The sequence below is a fragment of the Glycine max genome, chromosome 7, assembly GCF_000004515.6.
Source record: "Glycine max cultivar Williams 82 chromosome 7, Glycine_max_v4.0, whole genome shotgun sequence".
Lineage (NCBI taxonomy): Eukaryota > Viridiplantae > Streptophyta > Magnoliopsida > Fabales > Fabaceae > Glycine > Glycine max.
Window position 1 is genome coordinate 11,652,758 of NC_038243.2, and position 24,882 is coordinate 11,677,639.

General features: G+C 33.3%; 2 protein-coding genes across 7 annotated transcripts; one reads left to right on the top strand and one right to left on the bottom strand.

Moving 5' to 3' along the window:
- Positions 1-9,959: 9,959 nt before the first annotated feature.
- Positions 9,960-20,148, top strand: LOC100807426 (protein prenyltransferase alpha subunit repeat-containing protein 1-B). Of its 4 annotated transcripts, XR_005892185.1 has the most exons (12): positions 9,960-10,068; positions 10,476-10,591; positions 10,973-11,362; positions 11,792-11,902; positions 12,051-12,141; positions 12,615-12,683; positions 13,374-13,451; positions 13,611-13,700; positions 14,867-14,917; positions 15,198-15,431; positions 19,574-19,808; positions 19,889-20,148. XR_005892185.1 is itself a non-coding variant. In XM_014777937.3 (11 exons), exons 2-11 carry the CDS (start codon positions 10,509-10,511, stop codon positions 19,604-19,606), a joined length of 1,230 nt encoding a protein of 409 aa, XP_014633423.1. In that variant the 5' UTR covers positions 9,960-10,068; positions 10,476-10,508; the 3' UTR covers positions 19,607-19,822. The 4 variants fall into 4 exon arrangements, 3 of the variants coding, with proteins under 3 accessions (XP_014633423.1, XP_006583528.1, XP_003530146.1); XM_014777937.3 differs by lacking the exon at positions 19,889-20,148 and having other exon boundaries at positions 19,574-19,822; XM_006583465.4 differs by lacking the exons at positions 19,574-19,808; positions 19,889-20,148 and adding an exon at positions 15,524-15,853.
- LOC100806187 (plasma membrane ATPase 1) lies at positions 16,156-23,369 on the bottom strand. 3 transcript variants are annotated; one of them, XM_026129214.2, is made up of 20 exons: positions 23,264-23,369; positions 22,661-22,663; positions 22,458-22,588; positions 22,182-22,316; positions 21,583-21,762; positions 21,251-21,457; positions 20,995-21,114; positions 20,455-20,574; positions 20,093-20,215; positions 19,898-20,002; positions 19,671-19,815; positions 18,829-18,990; positions 18,509-18,747; positions 18,390-18,422; positions 18,082-18,163; positions 17,813-17,973; positions 17,533-17,733; positions 17,243-17,425; positions 16,864-17,042; positions 16,156-16,772 (listed from the first exon to the last, which is right to left on the bottom strand). In XM_026129214.2, the coding sequence occupies exons 1-20, from the start codon at positions 23,352-23,354 to the stop codon at positions 16,676-16,678; spliced, it is 2,697 nt and encodes an 898-aa protein (XP_025984999.2). In that variant the 5' UTR covers positions 23,355-23,369; the 3' UTR covers positions 16,156-16,675. The 3 variants fall into 3 exon arrangements, with proteins under 3 accessions (XP_025984999.2, XP_040872931.1, XP_040872930.1); XM_041016997.1 differs by lacking the exon at positions 22,661-22,663 and having other exon boundaries at positions 22,458-22,595; positions 23,286-23,369; XM_041016996.1 differs by lacking the exons at positions 22,661-22,663; positions 23,264-23,369 and having other exon boundaries at positions 22,458-22,640.
- Positions 23,370-24,882: the final 1,513 nt, after the last annotated feature.

Sequence of the window (24,882 nt, forward strand, 5' to 3'; positions counted from 1 at the left end):
TCAAGTGTTAACTACACACTTATCCACAACCAAAACACATTCACAATTTCACATCTCATAATGTCATCATCACATGTTTACACATATCTCACAAATTAACACATGTTCAACTTTACACTTATACTCAATCTCAATAACAATATTATAATCTCAGAGAAACATGTTATTTCACAATTTATCACATATTCCATTTATAAACACTGCTAGTGAATTACACAATACCACGACCTCACACTCATGTTTCAACACATTTAACACATTACGCTACAATTTAACACTGGTTCCTAAATAGGAGACCTATACATTCTCTTTAACATTGCGCATAAACAATTTTCTCAATATCAACACTGGTCGGATTATTGTATAATTCACAGCTCATAACTCAATACACACATCTCAATACACATGTATCTCAAATCTAAACATAGTATTCTCAAACTCCAACACTTGAATAATTTTTGGAATCACACGATAACAACACTACAACATTATTTACATAAAATATTAATATAAATAAATATATAACTAAATCTATATATATAAATCCAGCAACGTATATCATATTTGATCAGGAATTTAAAGAAAGTTTTCAATATACCAATTCTAAATAATTATATAAACATTTTCTCATATATATAAGTATACATGAATTCATATATATATTATCTAAGAATACAACACATAGTCTATTAGAATTCTTTTCTCAATTTCAAATATAATATCAATTTTAAACTATAAAAAAAACTAAAAAGCATGAAAAAGGGAAAAATACAAACTCAATATCTCCTTACTTAATTTCATCAACTACGGTTCACACTCAACACAAGAGCACATTAATTTCACAAAAATTTCTCATTGGGATATCAAATGATTCATCAAACATATATAATTTATATATAACTCATAGTTATAATTATAAGGATAAAGTAAAAATTGTAGAAACACTCCAAAACTCATTCCAATTGATACTCTAAGGATCCCTGTACATGTTCTCACTAATCCCCAATCGTGAATAACTCATCCCTTACCTCTGAGCGAACTCACGTGTCTTCAGCCAGTGATAGCAGCATCTCTAGCGGTTCCCTAAGATTCCTTCAGTTATTCCTCCGACTGCTCCGATAGAATTCCCAAACGTCAGAGAGACAGAGAAGAGATTGAAACCTCTACTTGTACTGTCTTCATGCGATTCCTTTTTCTCCTTCCACGAATACTATCTCGCAAATCCCAACGGTGGAAGTGTGCGTAATTGAATTTCAAACAAAATATCCAAATTTCATGAAAATCCAACGGTTAACGAAACCGAGATCATAGTTTTACCGAGACAGTTTTGGGTTTCTGCGGGAAATTAAAAGGCTACAATGCGAAGGGTTTTCCTTTAAGCTCATATATGATTTTGAAATTCCCAACGGTGAGAATTCTTGGAATTGGATTGTGAACCTGGTGTTTAAATTTCAAGACGTTCCAACGGTGAATGAGTCAGAGATCGTCGTTTTTCTGAGACAGGTTTAGTGAGCTGCGGGAAAAAGAAAGGGTTTTGAGAGGTGAAGGGGAAAAACAAAAATGAGAGGTAGAGGAGGCTGAGGAGTCAGTCTGAAAAACCTAGCATGTTTCTATTTATAGCTAGGGGCATTTACGACCTATTATTTACTCTATTTATTTATTTTTATTATTTTTACTAAAAAACTTTTTAAATTTATTTATGAAAAAATGGGATGTTACAATTCCACCTCTCTTAAAAGAAGTTTCGTCCCCGAAACATGCCGAAAGATCGAGAAAAAGATATCTCGCATATGATTCTCAATATCAAGTTGTGTGTCTAGTTGAAACTCTTTTTCCGTTACTCCGATCACAAGACTCATCCGCACTTAACAATTAAATCCGGTGATCCTCATTTACTCAATGATAGTATTTCATAAGTCTTCTCACGAGAGTGACATCTCAACTGTAATAGAATGTGAAAGACATACTATTTGGATTAGGGTAATATCATAGGAAATACGAATTACAATTTGAAACAAACAAATATACACAAGAACACGCGACTAAACACATGATCGGCCCTTTTTTTTTTAACATGGGACGGTTCAAGAAAAGAAGGAAGAAAAAAAATGTCGAGACTTTCACGCTCCATCAATCCTAGTTCACAATGACTATCGAGAATACATGATTTGCCTACCCTTGAGTCTAAGCCTCTTCCTTCAACATGATCTTTCTCACTTTCGTATACTTGACTCATAAGTCTTGCTTCAAGAAATCGTAACGGTCCAACTCTAAGATATCCTTGTGATACTAACTGAATGAGCAAAACAAATCACTTCTCACTTCTATAAAATTGTTCAAACTTAAGTTTTACTCCCTATATAAATTTCACCAGAAAGCTTAAACTTACTCGAGTAGTCTTTAACAAACATTAAGGTTAATCCAATGAGTCCTAAAATAACCTTTTGATTTGACTACTAGTTAAGAGCATTTCATCTTAATCTTAGGTTTCCTCTCATCTCAGAACAACTTCTGCCCAAGAAGGATTTGTAATTATCTTCCACCTAGACGTAGCATACTCTAAGGGTCATCTTCATCTAACTAAAATGCATAACAAAACTCTTAGCTCGGAAGATGATGTCAAAGGGTCTATAACAACCTTATAATACACATCATAATTCAACTTAACAGAAAACATACTAAACATTAATCATCAAAACCACAACAAGAGCTAACTCAGGGTGGGAGATCCTATCACGCATTCTACGAACACACATGGACATCAATCATATTATGACATGACCAGGTACACATAGAGGTCACAATAGGTACTAAGGTATTTCTTAAAGCATCCACAAACTTTTTCCATATTAAGGTAAAAAGAACTAATATTTATCTTGCTAATCATACAACTATCATCAATAATCTTTTAGGTCACCTACCTTACGCAAGAACACCCACTCTTGAATCCTTCCATGCTTTACTAACTACCTTACTCTTTTCTTAAGGTTTCACATTAAACCTCTTAACTATTCTTCACAACTTTTCCAACTACTCTATATTCTTAAACAACTCTTTGCCAGTCATCTCTTAGGAACTAGGATTACAATTTTCTATGGGCACCACACTCATAAGATTCTCAATTTCACACTTAGGTGGTAACTAAGCATATCCTCAAGGAGCACAAGTACTTGACTTATTAAGTTTACTTTCATCTGTAAGTACAAGGATCATGCCTACTCAAGGATTTCCTCTCGAACGCCTTAATGTGATTAACAAGAGTGGAGTCTTTCTCTATTCGTAACAAAAATAACAACATCACAATATATCAAGCAGTTTAACAAGACATGATTGGAAGATGAGCAACCAATAATAAGATGAACACTCAATTGATTAGGAGACAATAATTTTGAAATAAAAAAAAATGATCACTTATTCAGAATCAACAACAATATTTCAATGAATTCTAGAAACGAAAACATGACCACAATGTACACCCATATGAGGACGTTAACAATTGCTTGATTGTGACAGAAACATCAATAATCCAAATGTTTGATGTAGGCTCACAACACAAAGAATGGATTATACTCAAGCTTGGAAGCGTAATTGAATTACTTGACTTAAGCACACAACACAAAGAATAGTTTGCACTAGAATCAGAAGGTATGGTCAAAAGAGTATTCTTTATGAAATATTTTTTTTTATGAGTCATTGAACTATAGAGTATCACCATCGCTAAGAACAAGAATCTCAAACAACCATACTCTTTATGCAATTAAGGTAAAACACCATACTACAAGTATACATAGAATTATAAGGTTCTTATAATAAGTATACAACTTACATATAAGAAGTAAGAATTAAATAGTTAATGAGGATGTATTAAGGAATCATAAACTTCAACTACTACATTCACGACTACGCACAAAATAAAGGGAGTTAAGTAGTCATGTGTTTACACATCAAGAAAGACACACTCATCCAAGAAATATATACGGTTCAAAAGGTTTTCACAACACTAATCCACACATCAAGATAGAAATAAGTTTATTAACAACATACATGCAGGAAGATAAGGGTTCATTAAGGCATTATCCATCAATATCAAGACTACTTGAATCACCCAATGGCTTGCCATAAAGTCCAACTGCACTTCGCAAATTATAGAGATGGTCAATCTCATAACTCATGACTCAACCGTGGATTTATGGTATAGCAAATATTAAGGATGCAAGGTACATACAAACATTATTATTAAGTCTCATTTAATCATGTAGGAGAAAATACGAATAATAATTCAAGAATCTTTAACAAAAGCGTTTATAAGTAACCACATAGAGTGCACACCAGAATATGATAAGCACATAACACACTGGCCGAAAGGTTCGACCTGCTCTGATACCACTAAATGTCACATCAAGTGTTAACTACACACTTATCCACAACCAAAACTCATTCACAATTTCACATCTCATAATGTCACAATCCACCATCACATGTTTACACATATCTCACAAATTAACACATGTTCAACTTTACACTTATACTCAATCTCAATAACAATATTATAATCTCAAAGCAACATGTTATTTCACAATTTATCACATATTCCTTTTATAAACACTGCTAGTGAATTACACAATACCATGACCTCACACTCATGTTTCAACACATTTAACACATTACGCTACAATTTAACACTGGTTCCTAAATAGGAGACCTACACATTCTCTTTAACACCGCGCATAAACAATTTTCTCAATATTAACACTGGTCGGATTATTGTATAATTCACAGCTCATAACTCAATACACACATCTCAATACACATGTATCTCAAATCTAAACATAGTATTCTCAAACTCCAACACTTGAATAATTTTTGGAATCACACGATAACAACACTACAACATTATTTACATAAAATATTAATATAAATAAATATATAACTAAATCTATATATATAAATCCAGCAACGTATATCATATTTGATCATGAATTTAAAGAAAGTTTTCAATGTACCAATTCTAAATAATTATATAAACATTTTCTCATATATATAAGTATACATGAATTCATATATATATTATCTAAGAATACAACACATAGTCTATTAGAATTCTTTTCTCAATTTCAAATATAATATCAATTTTAAACTATAAAAAAACTAAAAAGCATGAAAAAGGGAAAAATACAAACTCAATATCTCCTTACTTAATTTCATCAACTACGGTTCACACTCAACACAAGAGCACATTAATTTCACAAAAATTTCTCATTGGGACATCAAATGATTCATCAAACATATATAATTTATATATAACTCATAGTTATAATTATAAGGATAAAGTAAAAATTGTAGAAACACCCCAAAACTCATTCCAATTGATAATCTAAGGATCCATGTACATGTTCTCACTAATCCCCAATCGTGAATAACTCATCCCTTATCTTTGAGCGGACTCACGTGTCTTCAGCCAGCGATAGCAGCATCTCTAGCGGTTACCTGAGATTCCTTCAGTTATTCCTCCGACTACTCCGATAGAATTCCCAAACGTCAGAGAGACAGAGAAGAGATTGAAACCTCTACTTGTACTGTCTTCATGCGATTCTTTTCTCCTTCCACGAATATTATCTCACAAATCCCAACGGTGTAAGTGTGCGAAATTTAATTTTGAACAACATATCCAAATTTCATGAAAATCCAACGGTTAACGAAACCGGTATCATAGGTTTACCGAGACAGTTTTGGGTTTCTGCAGGAAATTAAAAGGCTACAATGTGAAGAGTTTTCCTTTAAGATAAGATATGATTTTGAAATTCCCAACGGTGAGAATTCTTGGAATTGGATTGTGAACCTGGTGTTTAAGTTTCACGACGATCCAACGGTGAATTAGTCCGAGATCGTCGTTTTTCTGAGACAGGTTTAGTAAGCTGCGGGAAAAAGAAAGGGTTTTGAGAGGAGAAGGGGAAAAACGAAAATGAGAGGCAGAGGAGGTTGAGGAAAAACCTAGCATGTTTCTATTTATAGCTAGGGTCATTTACGACCTATTATTTACTATTTATTTATTTTTATTATTTTTACTAAAAAACTTTTTAAATTTATTTATGAAAAAATGGGATGTTACATTCTTCCTCTACAGTCTCTAACCACCCTTATTTCTCTCTGACACTACCCTCGTAGTCACCATCACAAAACCCTCCACTACCGCAGCCTAAAGGACCGTCGTCGTTGTCATTGAAGAGGAACCATTTGTTCCTAGTGTCCTTGGTACCGAATTCAGACAACCTGTGTTGGGTTCGTTTTCAAATTTAATGGTTGTTTCATTTTCAATCTCAAATATGAGATTTTGTCGATCTCTTTGTTTTCGATCACAAATCTAGTGATGGTGCTTGATGTTCGATGGTAAAAAAGAAGGAAGCTTTGTCTTCCTCCGTTGGGTAGTGATAACGACAACGGTCCTTTAGACGGCGGTAGAGGATTATGCGATGGCGATGGTGTGGGTGGTGTCAGAGAAAGATGGTTGGTTGGAGACCAAAGGGAGAAACTCCGAGGAGAGAGAAAAAAGAAAATCTCATGTTTTATTTTATTTTATTTGGTGTGAACAATTCCAATTTAATTTATATTTATCTTAACCGTTGATTTTAATGCCAAGATATCTAACGGCCAAAATATTCTTTCGCACAGTGGAAAAGATGTTTTACTTTCCCACCCTAGACTTTGTCGTAGAACATATCCATAAAAGAATATATTTCGAACTATATTCATAAAGAAAATTTTCATTTACCAAATATATCAAAAATCTTTTAAAGGGTAAATAGGTATTAAGAAGAATTAAATATAAATAGCACAAGCACATATATAGATATACAAATTAAATTTCATTAATAACCCAATTAAAAGATCTAGAAACTACTACATCGAAATTTACCTAATCTCAATATAAAGGAGTTTATTTTTAACTAAACATGAAAAAGTAAAAAAAAATATCGAAAGAAGAGAAAAAGAAAAACTTCATAGATCACTGAAAAATGTGAACCTCCACCGTTTTTATTCTTCTCATACTCAACTCCTTGAAGAAAAAGAACAAAAATAATATCATAGAGTCTATTGTTTGAGATATTAAGGCGCGACCCATGTTGCACTGGTAAGGATGGGATGACAAATTTTAGAGGCTGGTTAGGGCTTTGGCATTCACACCCAACAGGATGACTTTAAGACATTAGCTTCCAGAAATTAGTTTCTAGAATATATTTAATATATTATAGAAATTAATTTTTGAGAAGAATAATGATTTTTTAAAATAAAAAAAAAACAAAAAAGAAGTGCAAAAGCTATTTCCAAGGAATAAATATGGAATGAAACTTCTTGCACCTCCATATTTTTGCTTCTTGCGTCCATTACGTTATAGAAAATACAATCTATTATGTAATTTTACATTACCGATTGGACTTTTGGTATTGCAATGGAGTGCGGAAAACAAAGTATGGAGGTGCATGAAGTAATACTCATTAACATGCTAGGACAAATTGAAGATTGCATGACAGATGTGAGGGAGTGTTGCCTTGTTTTTCTTCATTTTTATTTTCTGTTTTTTTATGAACCTAAATGAGCCAATTTGAGCCCATAAACCTCTTTTAATTTTGTTTAATTTTTTTATTCGAAATGGGCTTAAGGCAACCCGAAAAGAAAATCAACAAAAAAAGTAAGAAAAAGACATTATGGTTATTGAGCTAGATTGGCCCAATGAAATAGTGATTTTTGTTTTGATTTCTTTTTTCCATTTTCCATTTTGTTTTCGGCTACAAACTGGTACTATATAGCATAAAATTGCAAGTCAATTACAACAAATATGCTCGATTTACCTTAAACATCTCCTATGGTTTTGGCTACAAACTAGTACTATAGCATAAAATTACAAGTCAATTACAACAAATATGCTGGAAAATGGCCAAAGCTTTTCTTATTTATTAATTAATTATATTCGCGTATTGATTTGAGCTACAGGTTCCCAAATTCTTGTTAGCCACATTCAAAACTAGATATTTTTTATATAGATATATTTATATATTTCTTATAGATTTGGGATTCTAATTAATTTGTATTATATATATTATATATATTATATATGATTTAGTTATTATATGTAAAAGTATGAAAATTGTGATTACTACCTTTATGAATCACAAACCAGAAGTTGCCTTGCGCCTATACCATATTACGCTTATACACTTGCATATGTTTATGTGTGTAATATATATATATATATATATATAAAAGGAAGGATTAAATTACACCGGTAACTTTAACAACTATTATATTATTTTATAACTTTCAATTAAATAATATTTTATTAAAACTCACAGTTGGATTAAAAGTTTCTTTCACGTATGTTACATATATAAAATTTCATATTAATTCAAAATTATTTATTATCTCATTCATATAGATTAAAATTGACACAATATAAATATTTTAACAATATGTACTAAAATATAAATCGTTTAATTATCTTGTTGTTTAATTTTGATAAAATTTGACATGATCTTGATAATATGTAACGCGCGCACACATTGCGATTTGAGTTGGTCCATATGTGTATGTGTTGTGCTATGTAAATAGTGTTATGAATGTTATGATGATGTATATATGCACATGAGATGGAAGAAATGATATCATGTTAATGTGTTGTGATGTTAGGGTTGTGGCCTTAGTCTATGTGGAGACCACCATGGTCTGATAATTGTAAAAATCTCATAATTGTCTTATATGTCTCTTGTATCATATTATATGTGTTTTGAGGGATATTGTTGAGCTAACTGTGGAGGACATAAATTAGTTGAAGTATGACTTTATTCTTGAGAGTTGTTCGGTTTGAAATTTTCATGTGACTCATGCTGATCCTATGAGTTAGAGTATCCTTCTAAGATAGAGTAAGCATGATGCATCGTCAACAATCTCATCATAATAAGAGTGTGCTGTCATGTTTTTCATAGTGTGGAAATTTGACAATTGGATATTCTCATGGGCTTATTTTAAGAGTGTTTTTATTGGTACCACATGCATACAGAGTCTTAAGTGGAATTTGCATCATAATGCATGTGTGTCTATGAGAACGTAAATGATTGTAAGACTATGTACAAGTGTTTACAAGTGTGATAATACATTATTTTTAATTGTTTTAAATACTTACTATGTTATATATGATGAAATGTATTGTACTCCCTCATCTTTCGGTGTTGTTTGTGTTTGGACTGATTGCCACTTACATGTGAGATTCAGTGTCATGCTAAAAATGGTTCTTGAGGAGGATCTTAAATTTTAATTCAGAATTTGTTTATTTTATGTTTTCTTATGTGTTGTAATGTTATGATAGATTGTAACTTGTAACATTGAGACTAGACCTATATTTATTTTCTCTTTGAACTTATGTTTTTAATTGTAATAATTTAGTTATGGATTTTAAATCATCTCTGGGAGGGCCAATATGTTAAAATTATTAATATCTATATATGCGTTTACATATTAAAAATTTGTGATACCTTTAAACTTATAAAAATTGTTTTTTTAATCTTAATAATTATATTCCACTTGCTTTATTTTTATAAATAAATTTTGTATGAGACAAAAATTAATGATCCAGATTTGTCCTTATAATTACAATTTTAAACATTAAATTTTAATTTTTTAAATCAAAATAATTTATTTAAAAAAACAACAAAATCATGGTTGAGACTTAAAAAAATATATACAACAAAATCATGATTTATAGATGCTCTTCAACAAAAAATTGTTTTCATTGGAAAAGTATTTTTGGAATAACCAATAAATTTACCCACTTGATCATAAGTAAATAATACTATCGGTAGTGCGAATAGTAGCTCCCAAATCAATAGCAATGAACAGTCTAGATCATTACACGTCATTTAAAATTGCTATGTCATGTGGTTTTAATAATAAAATAAAATATACGTATCATAAAATAGAAAGACAAAAAAAAATCGACAACACCATCACCGTCCTCTTCAGCCCTCCGGCGGCGTCACAGTTGTCCGAGAAAAGAACCCATAGCAGGAGCGAATGCTGGTAATTGCGTTCTCTCTCTTCTATTGTTTCGTGCTCCTTCTCTCTATTCTAGTCGTTGTCTCTCACCGTCGCCATCATTTGATTCTATTCTTGGTCTTACAAATATGTCTGAATTGGTAGTGCCCATTACCTATTTGTGAAAATGTCTGAGAGATACCTTGCTGCATTGAACTATGAAAATTGGGGGATTTGCGGGTCTTGTGAGCTTTATTTGCCTTCTAACTTTTAAAAGTTTGTTATGGACTTTGTGATTGATACCTTGGCTAAATGAAATGGATTGATTGATTCATAGTTATTGATTTTTCCTTATTATTATATGTTGTGGTGAAATGACTTGGTTCCTCGTGCATTGCTTAATAAGATTGTTTTGGCAATGATCCCATTCTTTTCTGTTTTTTTGTTTCAAGTCAGCAACTTTGACTTGATACAGGTTAGCAAATATGAGCGAAGAGTCTCATTCTAAAGTAGAGGCTATGGATCTCTTACGTCAGTTGGAGGATATCCTCGAATCCGATGCTCTAATGTAAGGTTTAATGATATCATGCAAGCAAACTCATATCATACGTGCCCTGATGGCTGCTTCAGAAACTTGTGAATTTTCTAGCATTCCCATTAATCAATATGCTGTCTTCTAATAGCTTTAACCTTTTCATCATGGATGCTTAATAGTAAGATTTTTAGTTTTTTTATAAAACTATTACTAATTTATTTAAGTAAATCTTGTAAACTTCACTTGTATCAAGTCTCTGGATGATATAAAATATTGCAAGATATAACCTTGATTGGTAGAATAACAACTTGTAAGCAATGTCTTGGTTAAGGTCAATCTTGATTCTTTGTTGCTTGATTTAACTATATTGTGTTCCCCCTTTTAATATGTTTTTCCTTATGCTTTTGGATTCAGTGATGAGCTGGGTTTTATTCATCCATCCCAATTTTCCTTGCTAAAGGAAGAATCGGACATTTCGTCTAATTTATCTGACGAAGCTATCCATCAATCAGCAGACAGGGTAGTAATCTCTGAGGAATCTTCCAAACAAGACAACCTATATTTTTGGAACAGAGATCATAAATTGGGAATTTCAACTCATGTTCTTCTACCATTATATAGAGCTGCTAAACATGCGTTTATGACTACATTTAAACAATACAGGATGTGTGACAATCAATCTGACAAAGATGGAATGTGTTTACCTGCTTTTTCTTCTTGTGATCATCTTGAAAGTATACTTATGAGACACAGCAAGTCTCTTCTGCTGCTAAGCTGTGATTTTATGACAGCTTGGAATTGCAGGTTCTTCTCTTATCTTTTAATAATTTTTTATACTTTTTTTTTGCGGACATCTATTAGTCAAAATCATAAGTTGACAGATTTCAATAAATTGTTTTCAACTGCTGATGACAACATATTTATTTGATAGCATTTTCCTTGTGTTCAAATGTCCAAATGATGCCATGTTCATTTAACTAAAAGGAAAATTTTACTGCACAGTTATAACTCATAATAACTGCGATACTGTATGTTACTAAATGTTACGTGCTAAAGAGTCAACAGAAGCATAAGCTTAGTGTTGCACAAAATGTTGCGATGCGTGAGGGAATGTATAAGGTAGGATTTGTGAGGAATGCATTAAAGAGAAAGTAGGGATAACATCCATTGAGGAAATTTGCTAGGAATTTGTTACCAACTTGAGATTCTCAAGTTTTTCTGTGCATGTTGCAGAAAGTTAATAGTGTCCAAGAAGAAGAAGCTCTCAATGTTTGTAGATGAACTTCTCCTGTCAGAACTTGTGCTCTCATATTCACCCAAAAGTGAACAAGCTTGGAATCATAGGTATTAAACGTGAAGCTTCTTATGGCTTTGTTCCCATCACTAAAAGGATAATTTTTTAGTATTATATAGATCTGAATGTTGAATTTTAATTGATCCTGAGGCTTTGGAATGTGAATTCCAATCTAACATATAGAAGTATTTTATTTAGGCGGTGGGTGATCAAATCAATCTCTGCAAACTGTTCAAATTTCAAAGAGATTTTGGGAAAAGAATCTGAGCTGGTGGAAAAAATAGCTGAGGTCTAATTTCAATACAGGAACATCATACTGTTTAAATTGGAAACATTTTATTTTATGTTTTTATGATTGATGGGCTTGCATACATGAGAGAAGGATAATTGTTTCTTTTATTAAACCTTTGTTCTGACCTTTACTCAATACAAGGATATATACAAGATTGTATTGTAACATTTGGCATGTGTATCATGTTACATTTTCTTGTTGGCACCTTTGATATTTCAATCCATTTTGTGTTGTAAATATGAAATAATCTCCAAAACATTTTCCTAAAGAAGTAAACAAAGATTGGAGGGGTGGGGGGACAAGAGATCCACTGATGTTTTTATTTTTTTAAAAGCTATCTGCTGATTATTTTAATTGATTTATATAATGCTTCACCTTTTTGTCATGGAGATTAGAGACTTCTTGTCAGATGAAATATCATTTTGAATGAAATATCCATTTATTCCTTTTATGAACCCTGTCATTTACAGAGTTCAAAAATGAATTATCGTGCGTGGAATCATCGTTGCTGGTTAATCTCATACATGACTAACAAACAGGTATTGATTCTATGATATATATTTTTATTTGTTGCTAGTGTAGGACGTGAGTTCTAGATCAAATTGCATGGTAGAATAATGAAATGCACTAGCAATTAGTCATGAAAGGTTGTACATGTAGTCTTAAACTCCCAAAAGATTATACACTGTAGTAGCAGTAGCATAGTTTTTTTCTCTTTTGGAAATGTCTTGTCACATGTGCTTATATGTAGTTTTACTTTAACCTGCTGTTGGAGCTAAGGGATATATTAACCCTATTATTCCATGTTTAGTTGGATAGAATGGGCCCATTCCCATGTTTGGTTAGCTCTTCTGACAGGGATTGGACATTCCAAAAACTAAAGCAATAGGTATTCCATAAAAAAAGTGATGTAATCCCTATTATGTTTCATCAAAATATGTATAAAAAATGGCCCATCTAGGTGGACCACTTGTTCCGTCCCAAAATCTTTTTGGGACCAAATTTTGTTTTCTTAAGCAGTTAATATTTGACTAAAAAAACATTATTTTTTATTGCATTTTTATTTTAAATATAGTATATCAAATATAAAAATGGAATGGAGTCAACAATTCAACATTCAATTACATTCCTACTCCCTCCCATTGCCATTCCTTAAAAAATCTTTTCATCTAATGAAATTACTTGTCATCGACTTAGTGAATTGTTCTCATGAAGCTTTACCTATTTAGGTTCTATACGAATTAAAGAAATCCAGAAGTTGGGCTGCACTGCATGTTGCTGATAATTGTTGTTTTCATTATCGCAGAGTAAGTTCTGATATACTTGCTTGAACCTGATGCTGAATGTTTATAATTTCCAAATTATAAACACTTTTGAGTTTTGAGTAAGAAACCATAGTTTTGTATGTCCTTCGATGAGCTTAGTTTTCTGCAATCTTGACAATAATAGTTTCCATTACATTGCAGCGACTATTACTGAAATTTATGGAGAACCAAAATTCTGTTGAAGAAACTATATCTTGTGGTCATAATGCTGATATTGTCCAAGCCTTGAAGGTAATAATTGTACATGATCTGATAGACTTTTTATTTTCAGTCTGTCATACTATGTTTGGATTGATATAGAGGGATGGAATGAAGTAGAATGACATGAAAGGCCAATTGATAGTGGTTTGCTGCAGTTGGATTGCTGCTACTGAGATGTTGTAGTGGGCCAGTAGCATCATTTGATGCGATCTGCAATTTGAATCTCTAGCTTCAAAATAGGATGGATTGGAACCTGGTGGATTGTATTCCTTTCCCTTCCCTTGCATTTCCATCCAATACTTTTATTTTTCTTAACCTTCAATTTCAAAGAATGGTATATGGTGATTTTCTTCCATTTCATTTAATCACACCAATCATGACTCATTAGATATGAACGTATAGTCTCAATCTCTCATCTTAAGGGCTTAGGATTGTACCCAGACCTTTGATTGTTATCTAATTGTCATAAAAGTAGTGCATGTTGCAGGCTCTTATGGGGGCCTTTTGATTTTTGTATTCTCTTCCTATTGCTAGAAATGGTAGCAGAATGAGTGAATTAAGACATTAGAATTTATAATTGGCCTTTCAGGTTTCTAAGAGCCATGAGTTCCAAATGTTCAAGAAATTTGACACAAAGCATTAGAACTTTTTTAAAACAAACTCAGGAAACAATGTATGTGAGATATTAAACTTTTACAGACAATGACTGATTTGGTATTTTTTATTCTAAAATTCATCAATGCTTATCAAAAACTTAGTTGAAAAATGAAAGGCAAAATACAGTTAGAAAATAATGCTTGTAAAATTTGCAAACTAGTGAGTTGCTCCAAACAAGCAAAGCTCAATTTAAGCACCCTCCAAAATATGCTGAATTGCTGATACTGATCATGTTTTTGAATTTGAATAATTCTGTTATTGCTTACTTGCTTTACTACTTTAAACGATGATCTTGATAGTTGTAATCTATGTCAGAACTTGGTTTTGACAACACTTTATCATTGAAATATTCACTGTACTACATACTGAACAAAAAGATTGGGCAGCATGTGTTTCCTTCATAGAAATATAGAAGGGAAAAGCAAGAACTGGAGATTGACTAATGGAATTGGCATTGCTGTATCATCTTGACCTCTTATGGCTATTACTATCAGTACACAAATCTAGTTTTTAATAATGTGGCAATTCTGATTTGACAGGATGAACTTGATTGGAATGAAGCATTGATAAAACGTTATGTTGGAAGAGAGGTAGGTGACCTTTGTTATTAAGTTGTCGTTTCTTATTGGTCAATGGTCATCATCATTTGTCACTAAAGTGATTCCTGGATCAGCTGGAGCTTCATAAATAATCTCTTCATTCGTTATTTACAGGATTTTTGGATTCTTGAAATCTGAGAATATCATTTTCTTGTCTTGTAACATCAAATTGTCATCTTTTAGTTATTTATGGTGCCTGAATGCAAGTGGCTATTCTACTTCAGTAGTTTTCTTACCAGTTTAGACATTCAACATCACTCCTTTTTAACAGGCTCTATGGCTTCATCGTCGCTTTCTTTCCATGTGTTGGATAAATAATTTTCTACTTGATTCTGGTGATGCATCCTACCATTCCAAGGAGGCAATCAGCATGCATCATGACTTTGGCACCTTTCTGCGGAATGAATTATGTCTTCTCCACTCCTCAACTTTTGTTGATGATGATTTTGTGGATGTCCAAGCACAAGCTGTATATTCTGCTAGTTACATACTGTGGTTAAAAGTGGTATGTGGATTAGTTTTCCTTAGACTATTATATTTAAAGACTGATTAGCTGAACTGCTTTCTCGGGTGTCTTACATGTATTGTGTGCATCAGCAAGTTCCTAAGTCTCTGGAGAATAAGCTCCTTCAGAAGATAAAAGATGTTGATCTGAAGATCTTGCTGGATAAATCATGCCCAGAGAGATCCTCACTGTTTAATTACTTTATGAACTAGATGGAAGCATATGAGCTATGTGGGATGGAGAGATCCTCTGATGTGCACTCTTCTCTTTAGAGGGTTAAGTGCCAAATTGTTATAACTCCACACATTGTATTTGAAAGAAAAAAAACATCCATAGAAAGTTGTTTTCATAGGAAGTGTTTTTTGTGTTTCTTATGAAACTATTTCCAGTAACAAGGTTAGTTCAAGGTCATATTTCATTCATTATGTGTGATTAAACTCGCCTACAACAACTCAACTGCACCTCAGATACTCAAGTCCAGCTTGAATAAAAAAAAAAAGATACTCAAGGCAAAGACTCCTATATGTGTAAGGGTAAAAGAGGGATTATGCAGGCTATAAGTAACTCACATACCTGGCAACAAGTGTGGGAAGCATGGTGGTAAAGTTAGAGGCTGCATGGGATATAAAGGAAAAGGTCGGGGATAGAGAGACAATCATTTGGGTAGTTTTGGGTGGTTGTTACCACAGGGCAGAGAAGTTTTCCTTCTCTGAATTCTTTCTTTCATTATCAGAAAATCAAGTTCCTATCACAAACAGTTAAGGTTTCGTAGAAGAGTTAAAATGTATTAACTACTACTGATAAATTTTGGGTTAGCTGTAAATCTCTGAAATTGAGCTGATCTCATGTCATGAAACAGAAAATTTGACCATTTTACGGCTGAGGGAAAAGAACATGACATCCATTTATTTGTTTATTACTTCAATGTCCTGTTCAGAAGTTTTTCCATACACATTTTCTTGCAACACTAAGAAAAGTTTACAAATAAAATATTTTACTTTCCCAATAGAGGTGTAAATAACATTATTGTAACACAATAGGTACAATTTTCCCAAGAAGAAAGACAAAATGGAAAAGAGCAAACAAGTGAACAACAACCAATGATTTGAATGAAAAGTACAAGAAAATTCAGCAGATACATTGTTGAAGTAAAACCTGTAGTCTGACACGAGACAAAGCCATAGTACAAGAAATTTAAAGAGTTACATGACATCATAATGATGATAGATAGCAGTCATAAAGTCTTAAACAGTGTAGTGTCCGTTCATGGCATCAATGTCCAGACCCCTTAGCTTGGCAAATGATTCCACTCTACCTTTCAGAGTGTGAAGCTCTCTCAACCTGCATCTCAAGGAAGAAAGGGGGAAAAGAAAAATCATGGAAAGGTAAAATAAAACTATGAAACATTTCGAAGATGATCAAAGACACTGACCTTGCTATCTCTGCACGCCTCCTAGCCTCTTCTGCCAATGTATTAATTTCTCTGAAGGTGTGCTTGTCTGTAAACCCTTTTGACTCAGCAGATTGGAGGCCATGTAAGGTTCTCTGCTCGGTTGCCCATGCAGCCTCACGAGCTTCTTTACCAAAGTCATTTTTGTTGATGAATGCAGTCTGTTAATTTGCACCAACAAGAAGTCATATAACTATATAAATACACTAAGCATTGTGAGTCTTAGAGATTGATAAGTCTATAAAAAACCATCTGGCATACTTCTCAAGTTTTGAACCTATTTCTTGTTGGACATAAGTTCATTTATTCTCTACATAAATTTTTGCTGAAGTTTTATCACAGGATCTGCCATAGTACTCACCCTTTGGTTTATCACTGTATTCCAAGCCCTTCCACTTAATGCGTAACGAACAGCAAACTTTAAAGGATCTAGAAATAGATAAGTTATAGTATTGTATAACCAAATGACTCCTGTCCAGCCCCAACCAATACTTTTGATCCCAGCAAGTTGCCAGGTGACAGTGGCAGATACAACAGTTGCAATCTGTTGAGAGCATAGTGAAATGAAACAGTGAAGCTTCCCGCTGAGAAAGTTCAAAAGGTTTTAGAGGTCAGAATAATTAATGCAGGAAGGTTGAGAAAACCATGTACCGCTTGAGCAATGATGAAGGCAGTGACAAGCAAAAGACCAGGTCTTTCTGTGTAGGACCAACCCCTTGAGCGTGTCACGAAAATTAAGGCTTGACTAATTGTACTGACTTGAAGATAGACAGCAGATCCCAACATTCTTTTGGTTGGATCTTTTATATCAGCATCTGGATTATAGGAAAAGTGTTTCACACCAAAATGGTCCTGGGGCAGAATACTTCATTATCATCTCATTGCATGAATGAATAACAAAGTAATGGACAACTGGAAAGAAGATACTTACAGGAAAGAAGTTTGTTTCAACAACTATATAGAAGAAGATCACAGTCATTAGAGCTAGATAGCTGCCAAGAACAATCCCAGTTGTAAAAATTTCACTAAGCTTCCAACTATCAGGAAGTGGAGAAGGCTTAACTCTATCTTTAGATATTGTCATGATGGTACCTACAAGGATGCTAACAAGTCAGGGGACAAGAAATAAAGAATTTCAGGTAATGACCATCAAATTATAATGAGACTTTAGATTAAGATACTAGAAGTAGCTAATATTACCATCATTGAGAATGGCAATGACAAGAACCATAAAGGGAGGAAAGTCAAATTTCCAAAAGCTGTTCAGTAACATGAAACCAAGCTGAAATGATAAAACAAAAAAAAAACTGAAAATGAGAAGAAGGTTGATGATCAGGTTCATTCTTATTGGGAAGAATCCAAGTTTCACATCGACTAAAAATAAAACCAAGTTAGAATATATAAGTGAGGGGCTACTCTCACCCCTGGAGCTAGCTTTTGGGGTTGAGTTAGGCCTAAACTCACATTCTAAGAATTCTGAATATATTCTTTATGTACAAAAAGCTTACCACAATACGAATAGTGATAGATATAGCATATATCTGCAAAGGAAAAGGAATAAAAATCATTATTTGTTGTCACACTAAGGTAGTATTTCATTTTCATATGTTGATATTTGAGGGATTACTGTGTAATTTTTCATTCTCTGGAAAATAGCACGGCTAGTTAAAACTGCACTTATGATCACACTCAACCCAGGTTCTGTTAGGACTATGTCAGAAGCACTTCTGGCAGCATCTGTAGCATCTGCTACAGCAATACCTATGTCTGCTATCTTTAGGGCAGGGGCATCATTCACCCCATCACCAGTCATCCCACAAATGTGCTTTCTAGCTTGTAACCTCTTCACAATCTCATACTTGTGCTCTGAGGGGAAATACATATTATCAGAAATTGAACAACAAATTATATTAGAGCTCCCTTTTGATCACTGCTTTCTTGGCTTACCGGGAAAAACTCCAGCAAAACCATCAGCATTCTCAATGAGATCATCAACTGTGACAGCACCCAATCCATCTTTATTTTCACCAAGCAGTGATGAAGAAGGATACATGTTAGTTCCCATCCCTAGACGCCTTCCTGTTTCCTTACCTATTGCAAGTTGATCACCTGAAATGTTTTTTGTTGCATCATAACATGAGCATCTCTGATCATAGTCTTCTTATGCACACTAGAATTATATCAGTGACACAAAGAACACAAGGACAATTCTATTATAGAGGTAGAATCTCTCACTACTAGACAGAAACTATCAGAAACTTTTTCCTGTGTTCACTGTAATACCCAATCAGATAGGTTTCACTTTAGAATTAGAAAATTTCAACGTGTTGGAAAGGTAGCTAGATGTCATGTTAAGCCACCAATTTTAATTTGATTCTTTTAAAGGCACTTCATTGTTTTGTAAGAATAGTCTAAATAACAGAAATTAAAAAATTAATGAAATCAAGGTTGTCAATTATCTATCAGTGTGGAAACAATTAGGATTATTCTAACAGTCCTTCTATGCACGGATAAAATTTCTTTAAATGAAAACTAACACTAAGAAGAATACTGAACAGTAGTAATACAAGAATAAGGTTTGAAAATAGATGGTGACAATTATAATGTTTTTTCCACTCAACACAAATTATGAATTCACTTGAATCATGCTTAGGTTTTTGTCTAATTGTCTTGAACTGGTTTTTTTTCACAGAGAAACATTTCCACAAGAAAATTCATATTGTAAATGCAACCAAGATATTTGCAATTGCAATATTCTTAAACGAACATCAAGTAATGGTGACACATACCAGTGATCATTTTTACACTCACGCCAAGATCAAGAGCTCTTCTAATTGTTTCTGCACTATCATGGCGAGGAGGATCAAAAAGAGGGAGAAGGCCAACAAACTCCCATGGTCCTCCTGGACTGTCTTTAGTTCCCTCAGGTACTTCCTAAATTGAGAAATTTTTCATTGCTATAAAAAATGTACACTGGTATATTAATGAGATGATGGAGAACTCATAGGACATGAACCTGGCGGGCAACTGCAAGAGAACGAAGTCCACGTTCTGCAAACTTGTCAATAATTGCATGAACCCTCTGTTGGATTTCTGATTTGTTATGTGCAAGATTGAGAATCTACACAGTAGAAGAGTTAAATAATGATCAAACAAATGTTACTCTAGTAGGTAGTATGGTTCTTTAGAGTTATAATGGATTATGTTCTACCTGCTCTGGTGCACCTTTGCTAACCCTGTGCATTTTACCAGCAGCATCAAGGTATGTAAGTGCAGTTCTTTTATCAGTTGGATTGAATGGAAGGAAGTGAACTTCTTTTATTCCAGCTCGTGCCTTGCAAAATTTAATGACCATTAGTAGACTAACCTAATTTCAACTAAAGAAGATGGTGGAAACTTGCTTTGCTGAATGCTACAATTTGAATGATGAAAATTTCTTGTCTGTTAATGTATGATACTATTAATAAAGCTATCATCTATATTTTTTTTTACAAAAATCTGGAATTCACTGCAAAATGAGATGGCAAAGGCCTTCAGTGTTGTTAATCTAATAAGGCATCATTGAACTTGTACCTCCTTTGGGTCTGCCAACATTGAAACTATAGCACAATCAATTGCGTCTTGGTTCTCTAGCCTTGATGCTCTTGCAGCCATAAGTACAACCATATCATTATCAACCCCTTTAGCAAAAACCTGCCAGATATTGATAATTGTTGGGAGAAAGAAAGTTAGCATTTGAGAATATGGATCCATATATAGACAAATACATAAACACCATCACTCATATTTATTTATATCTATTTATATATGCAGAATTTAAAGGTTCCATGTATGAAAGGGATTTTTTTCAGTGCTTTATGATAAATTGTAAATTGATTGTCAATTATTAGCATTGCTCATCATTTCCCATAATATGTTTCTTTAAGAAATTGAGTACTCTAGTTTCAGAAGTGAAATGTAATGTTTGTGCTTGAAGGAATCTCCCATGTCATGTACAATACATGACACTGAACATTATGATATACCGGTTTACATACATTTAGCATATATGAAATTTATATCAAATAAATTGTTATGCTCAGTTTTAGCAGGAACTAAGAGTAAAATTAAGACCTCAATGATATTCTTGTCCACTGAAAGCTTGTTAAGAGTTAATGTGCCTGTTTTGTCACTACATAACACATCCATTCCAGCCATCTCTTCAATGGCAGTCATTCTCTTTGTTATGGCACCCTGCAAAGAATACATCCAACATAGCCATTAGCTCAACTGCACAAAGATATCAAAAGCATAAAAATACTAAATTCTTATGGTCTTATAAAAGCCACTAAAATGTTTGAATCACTGTACTAAGTGTTGCATCACAAACCTGTTGAGCCAACTTGTGTGAACCAATAGCCATTGTAACAGAAAGGACAGTTGGCATTGCAATAGGGATGCCACCAATTAATAGCACAAGCAGGTTATCAACACCATTTCGGTATTTCTTTTTATGGATTCCATATATCACAATGATTTCAAAAATCATACCAACAGCAATTGAACAGATGCAGAAATTCCCAATAGATGTTAGAACCTGTAACAATTATGTGATGTCACTGAGCATTATCCTGACAATATTTCACATGGAGATGACTGTACTCGAGACAAAAAACATTCACTCGCACAACATTAAGGACACTACAAGTCCTATATATGAACCTTTTGAAAATGTCCAACATGGGTTGTGTTTTCCACAAGATGAGCTGCCTTTCCAAAAAAGGTGTGAACTCCAGTTGCAATAACTACTGCCTCAATTTCTCCTTGCTTGCAAGTTGAACCGGAATATACTCCATCTCCAGGATGTTTGGAGACAGGAAGTGACTCTCCAGTAAGAGCAGACTGAAACACACAGAAACATATATCTCAATGCAAGAGGTTCATGTATGAGATGATATGATAATGAACCATAGTATTAGTTAGGATGTCACATGTCATCTATCTATGTGTCAACATCAACAACAACAACAAAAGCCTTTTTCTATTAGGTGATTAGGTGAGATTGGTTGCATGGATCACAGCCATTCGGCTCAGTTAAAGACCGGATTTTCGGAGATATTAATTAGCATGTGATCTTTCTTAACGACTTCCCTCATCTATCTATGCATCAAATGATTAATTTCTTATTCATCTAAAATTGATATTTCCCTTTTCTTAAGGAATATCAAGACCAGCTCCGAAGGTTCCTATGTAGTTCACATCTCCTTTTGGTTTATCTTAGTTGATATGGAGCAACCTCAGCTATCAACAGCCAATTTTACCTGATCAATCTTCAAAGGATCACCTTCAAGGAGGCGTGCATCAGCAGGAATGATGTCACCAAGCTTGATGCTAATTATGTCTCCTGGAACCAACACTGAAGCGTCTTCTTCACTCCATTTTCCATCGCGAAGTACCTGTACATGTAAATTAGATTAGATGTCAAAGGAAATGGAAACAAGACAGTATAACAAAGTCGTTGGAAATCTGAAAGGAAAACAAAAACATGCAATAGTGATGTTGGAAGCCACTGTTAAATCAGTTAAGAGGGGAATAACCTTTGCTTTGGGAGCTAATCTGGCCATAAGGGCAGCAGCTGCATTGCCAGCATTGTTTTCTTCTATGAAACTGATGGTGGAGTTTATAAGTAGCAAAAGAACTATGCCAACAAAATCTTGATAATCTCCACCTTCGCCCTGCAGAATTAAGGAGCTATTATATTGAATTTCATGGATAATGGATTGTAAATTGTAACCACCACGTTCTCAGACAGTAAAAATTGACTGATTGATAATGAAACTTGACATTTAAATTTAAACCTATGGCAATATCTAGAATTCTTACCACCAAAAACTTAATTTGTATTCCACAATCCTTTGTAAAATTAATAATATTTGTAATTTCCAAGTTAAAGGTAAAGAAAGGAATAGAATGAAAATAGTTCCATATTTTCTACCTGGAAAAGTGTAAACATAAAATTTGTTCTTATAATTATATTATTGGTCATTTTATTCTTTGAAATTACAAAATAAAACATTTAGTCCCTGAAATTGGCAACTTTTAGTCTCTCACATAATTAATTCTAGACTTTGGCAATTATTAGTCAATTTGATTCTTGACTTTACTAAGCATTAGTCAGTTTGGTCCTTAATGTCAGAGACCAAATTGGCTAATTGATTCGATAATGTTAAAGGGACAAATGTACTAGAGTTGCCAATGTCATTAACCAAATTGATTGAAAATTACCAAAGATTAACTATATTTGTTTTTTTTTAATATCAAGGATCAAATCAATTGAAGGATGTCAAATTATTGTTTTGTTTCATTAAATAAACTTTGTAAAACCATGGAAAAAATTAAAAACTCAAAGAATGGTGAAGATTTACCCCTCCATGTGCCATGCCTATGGCCATGAGAGCGGCAGCTTCCATAACCCATGACAGAGGATTCCACATAAAGCCCAAAAACTTCAGTATCTTACTTTCCTGTACAAGCATTAAAGTATAGAAGCTATCCATGAGAAACTTAAGCAACAATTTAGAGAGAAAATAATAAACTAAAAGCATTAGAATTTGACTTTTAACCTTTTTTTCTTCAAGCTTATTGTATCCAAACAAGTCAAGCCTCTGTTGTACTTGCTCAGAGCTTAAACCTTCTCTTGTGCATTTGAGATTATCAAAAACTTCCTCAAGAGGAATGTTCTCCTACATAGCACGAATTCCAAGTTAACAAATGTCTAATACTGATAGTGTTTTTCATCTCCTATGTCCTAATAAATATCATAGAAGTAAATTAAAAAAAAAATCGTCCTACTTTTCCATTTCTTCATATTTTGGATTTGAACTTGAAAAATACATAAAAATGACACATAATACAACCACAAAAGTCTTATCTCATCTAGTGAGGTTGGATACATGAATCATACATGGACTTGGTTAAAGACCAAATCCTTAAAAATATTATTCATCATGAGATTCCTTTTAATATCTTTCTCTAAAGTTCTTCTCGGTCTTCCTCCTCCTTTTCACATAACAAAAAACTATGCAATCTACTCTTCTCATCTGTGCTTTCATGTAGATAGATTATTTTCTTTTCCAAGTTAGCAACAAGAAATTCAAACACTATTTTTCTAACAAGAGCAAAATAACTTCTGAGTAATTTCCCAACTGATTAATCAACAAAATTCGAAATTGAAGTAATCATTGAGAATTTGCATGCAAGAAACTAGAATATGTTTTCAGCTCCAAATGGAGGAGGAATAAATAAATTCTAGATTGACAGACTATGCCAAAAATAAATAAAACTCAGGACATTTTAATTTTCAATTATTTGTTTCACATACCAGATCAACAGCTTCCTTTACAATAGCCTCAAGTTCCACGGACCCCTCTCCCATTTTCTGAAATTGCTTAATCTTCTACTGTCTTCCCAGCAAAACAATATACACTTTGGAGCTGAGTCACAATTAGAATCGTTTAAATGTAGAATGATGAACTATAGCAACAAAATATAAGATGTGCCAATGCCCCAAAACAAATTGTAGTTAAGATAACAAAACAATTTCTGAAACTAAAGATAGAGATACAAATTTACAACTTTCCTAGTTCACATGGTGATTCCTAAACCATCGGATGATGTGTATGAACCCAAAAGACTTTATGCAATGTATAACTAAAATTTTGGTTCTATGTGACCCCCCATAAAAGTTGTGAGCATTACCAGAAATTACCTCTCAGAGAGGTCTGATAATCTCTCCAAATCCTCAAAACACTCTTTCAAACTCAATTGGAAGGTATGAGATTGCAAGAATGACACAAATATATGTATACATACATAGAAAGAGAGAGAAATTGCACCAATGTGCTTAGAATAACAAGAATGACAAAAACTAGAAAAATATAATGTTACAAAAAGTGGCATATGTGCATGAAAGACTCCGCCGGCCAGCTTCTATACTTGTATTATACAAAGCTAGTTACATTC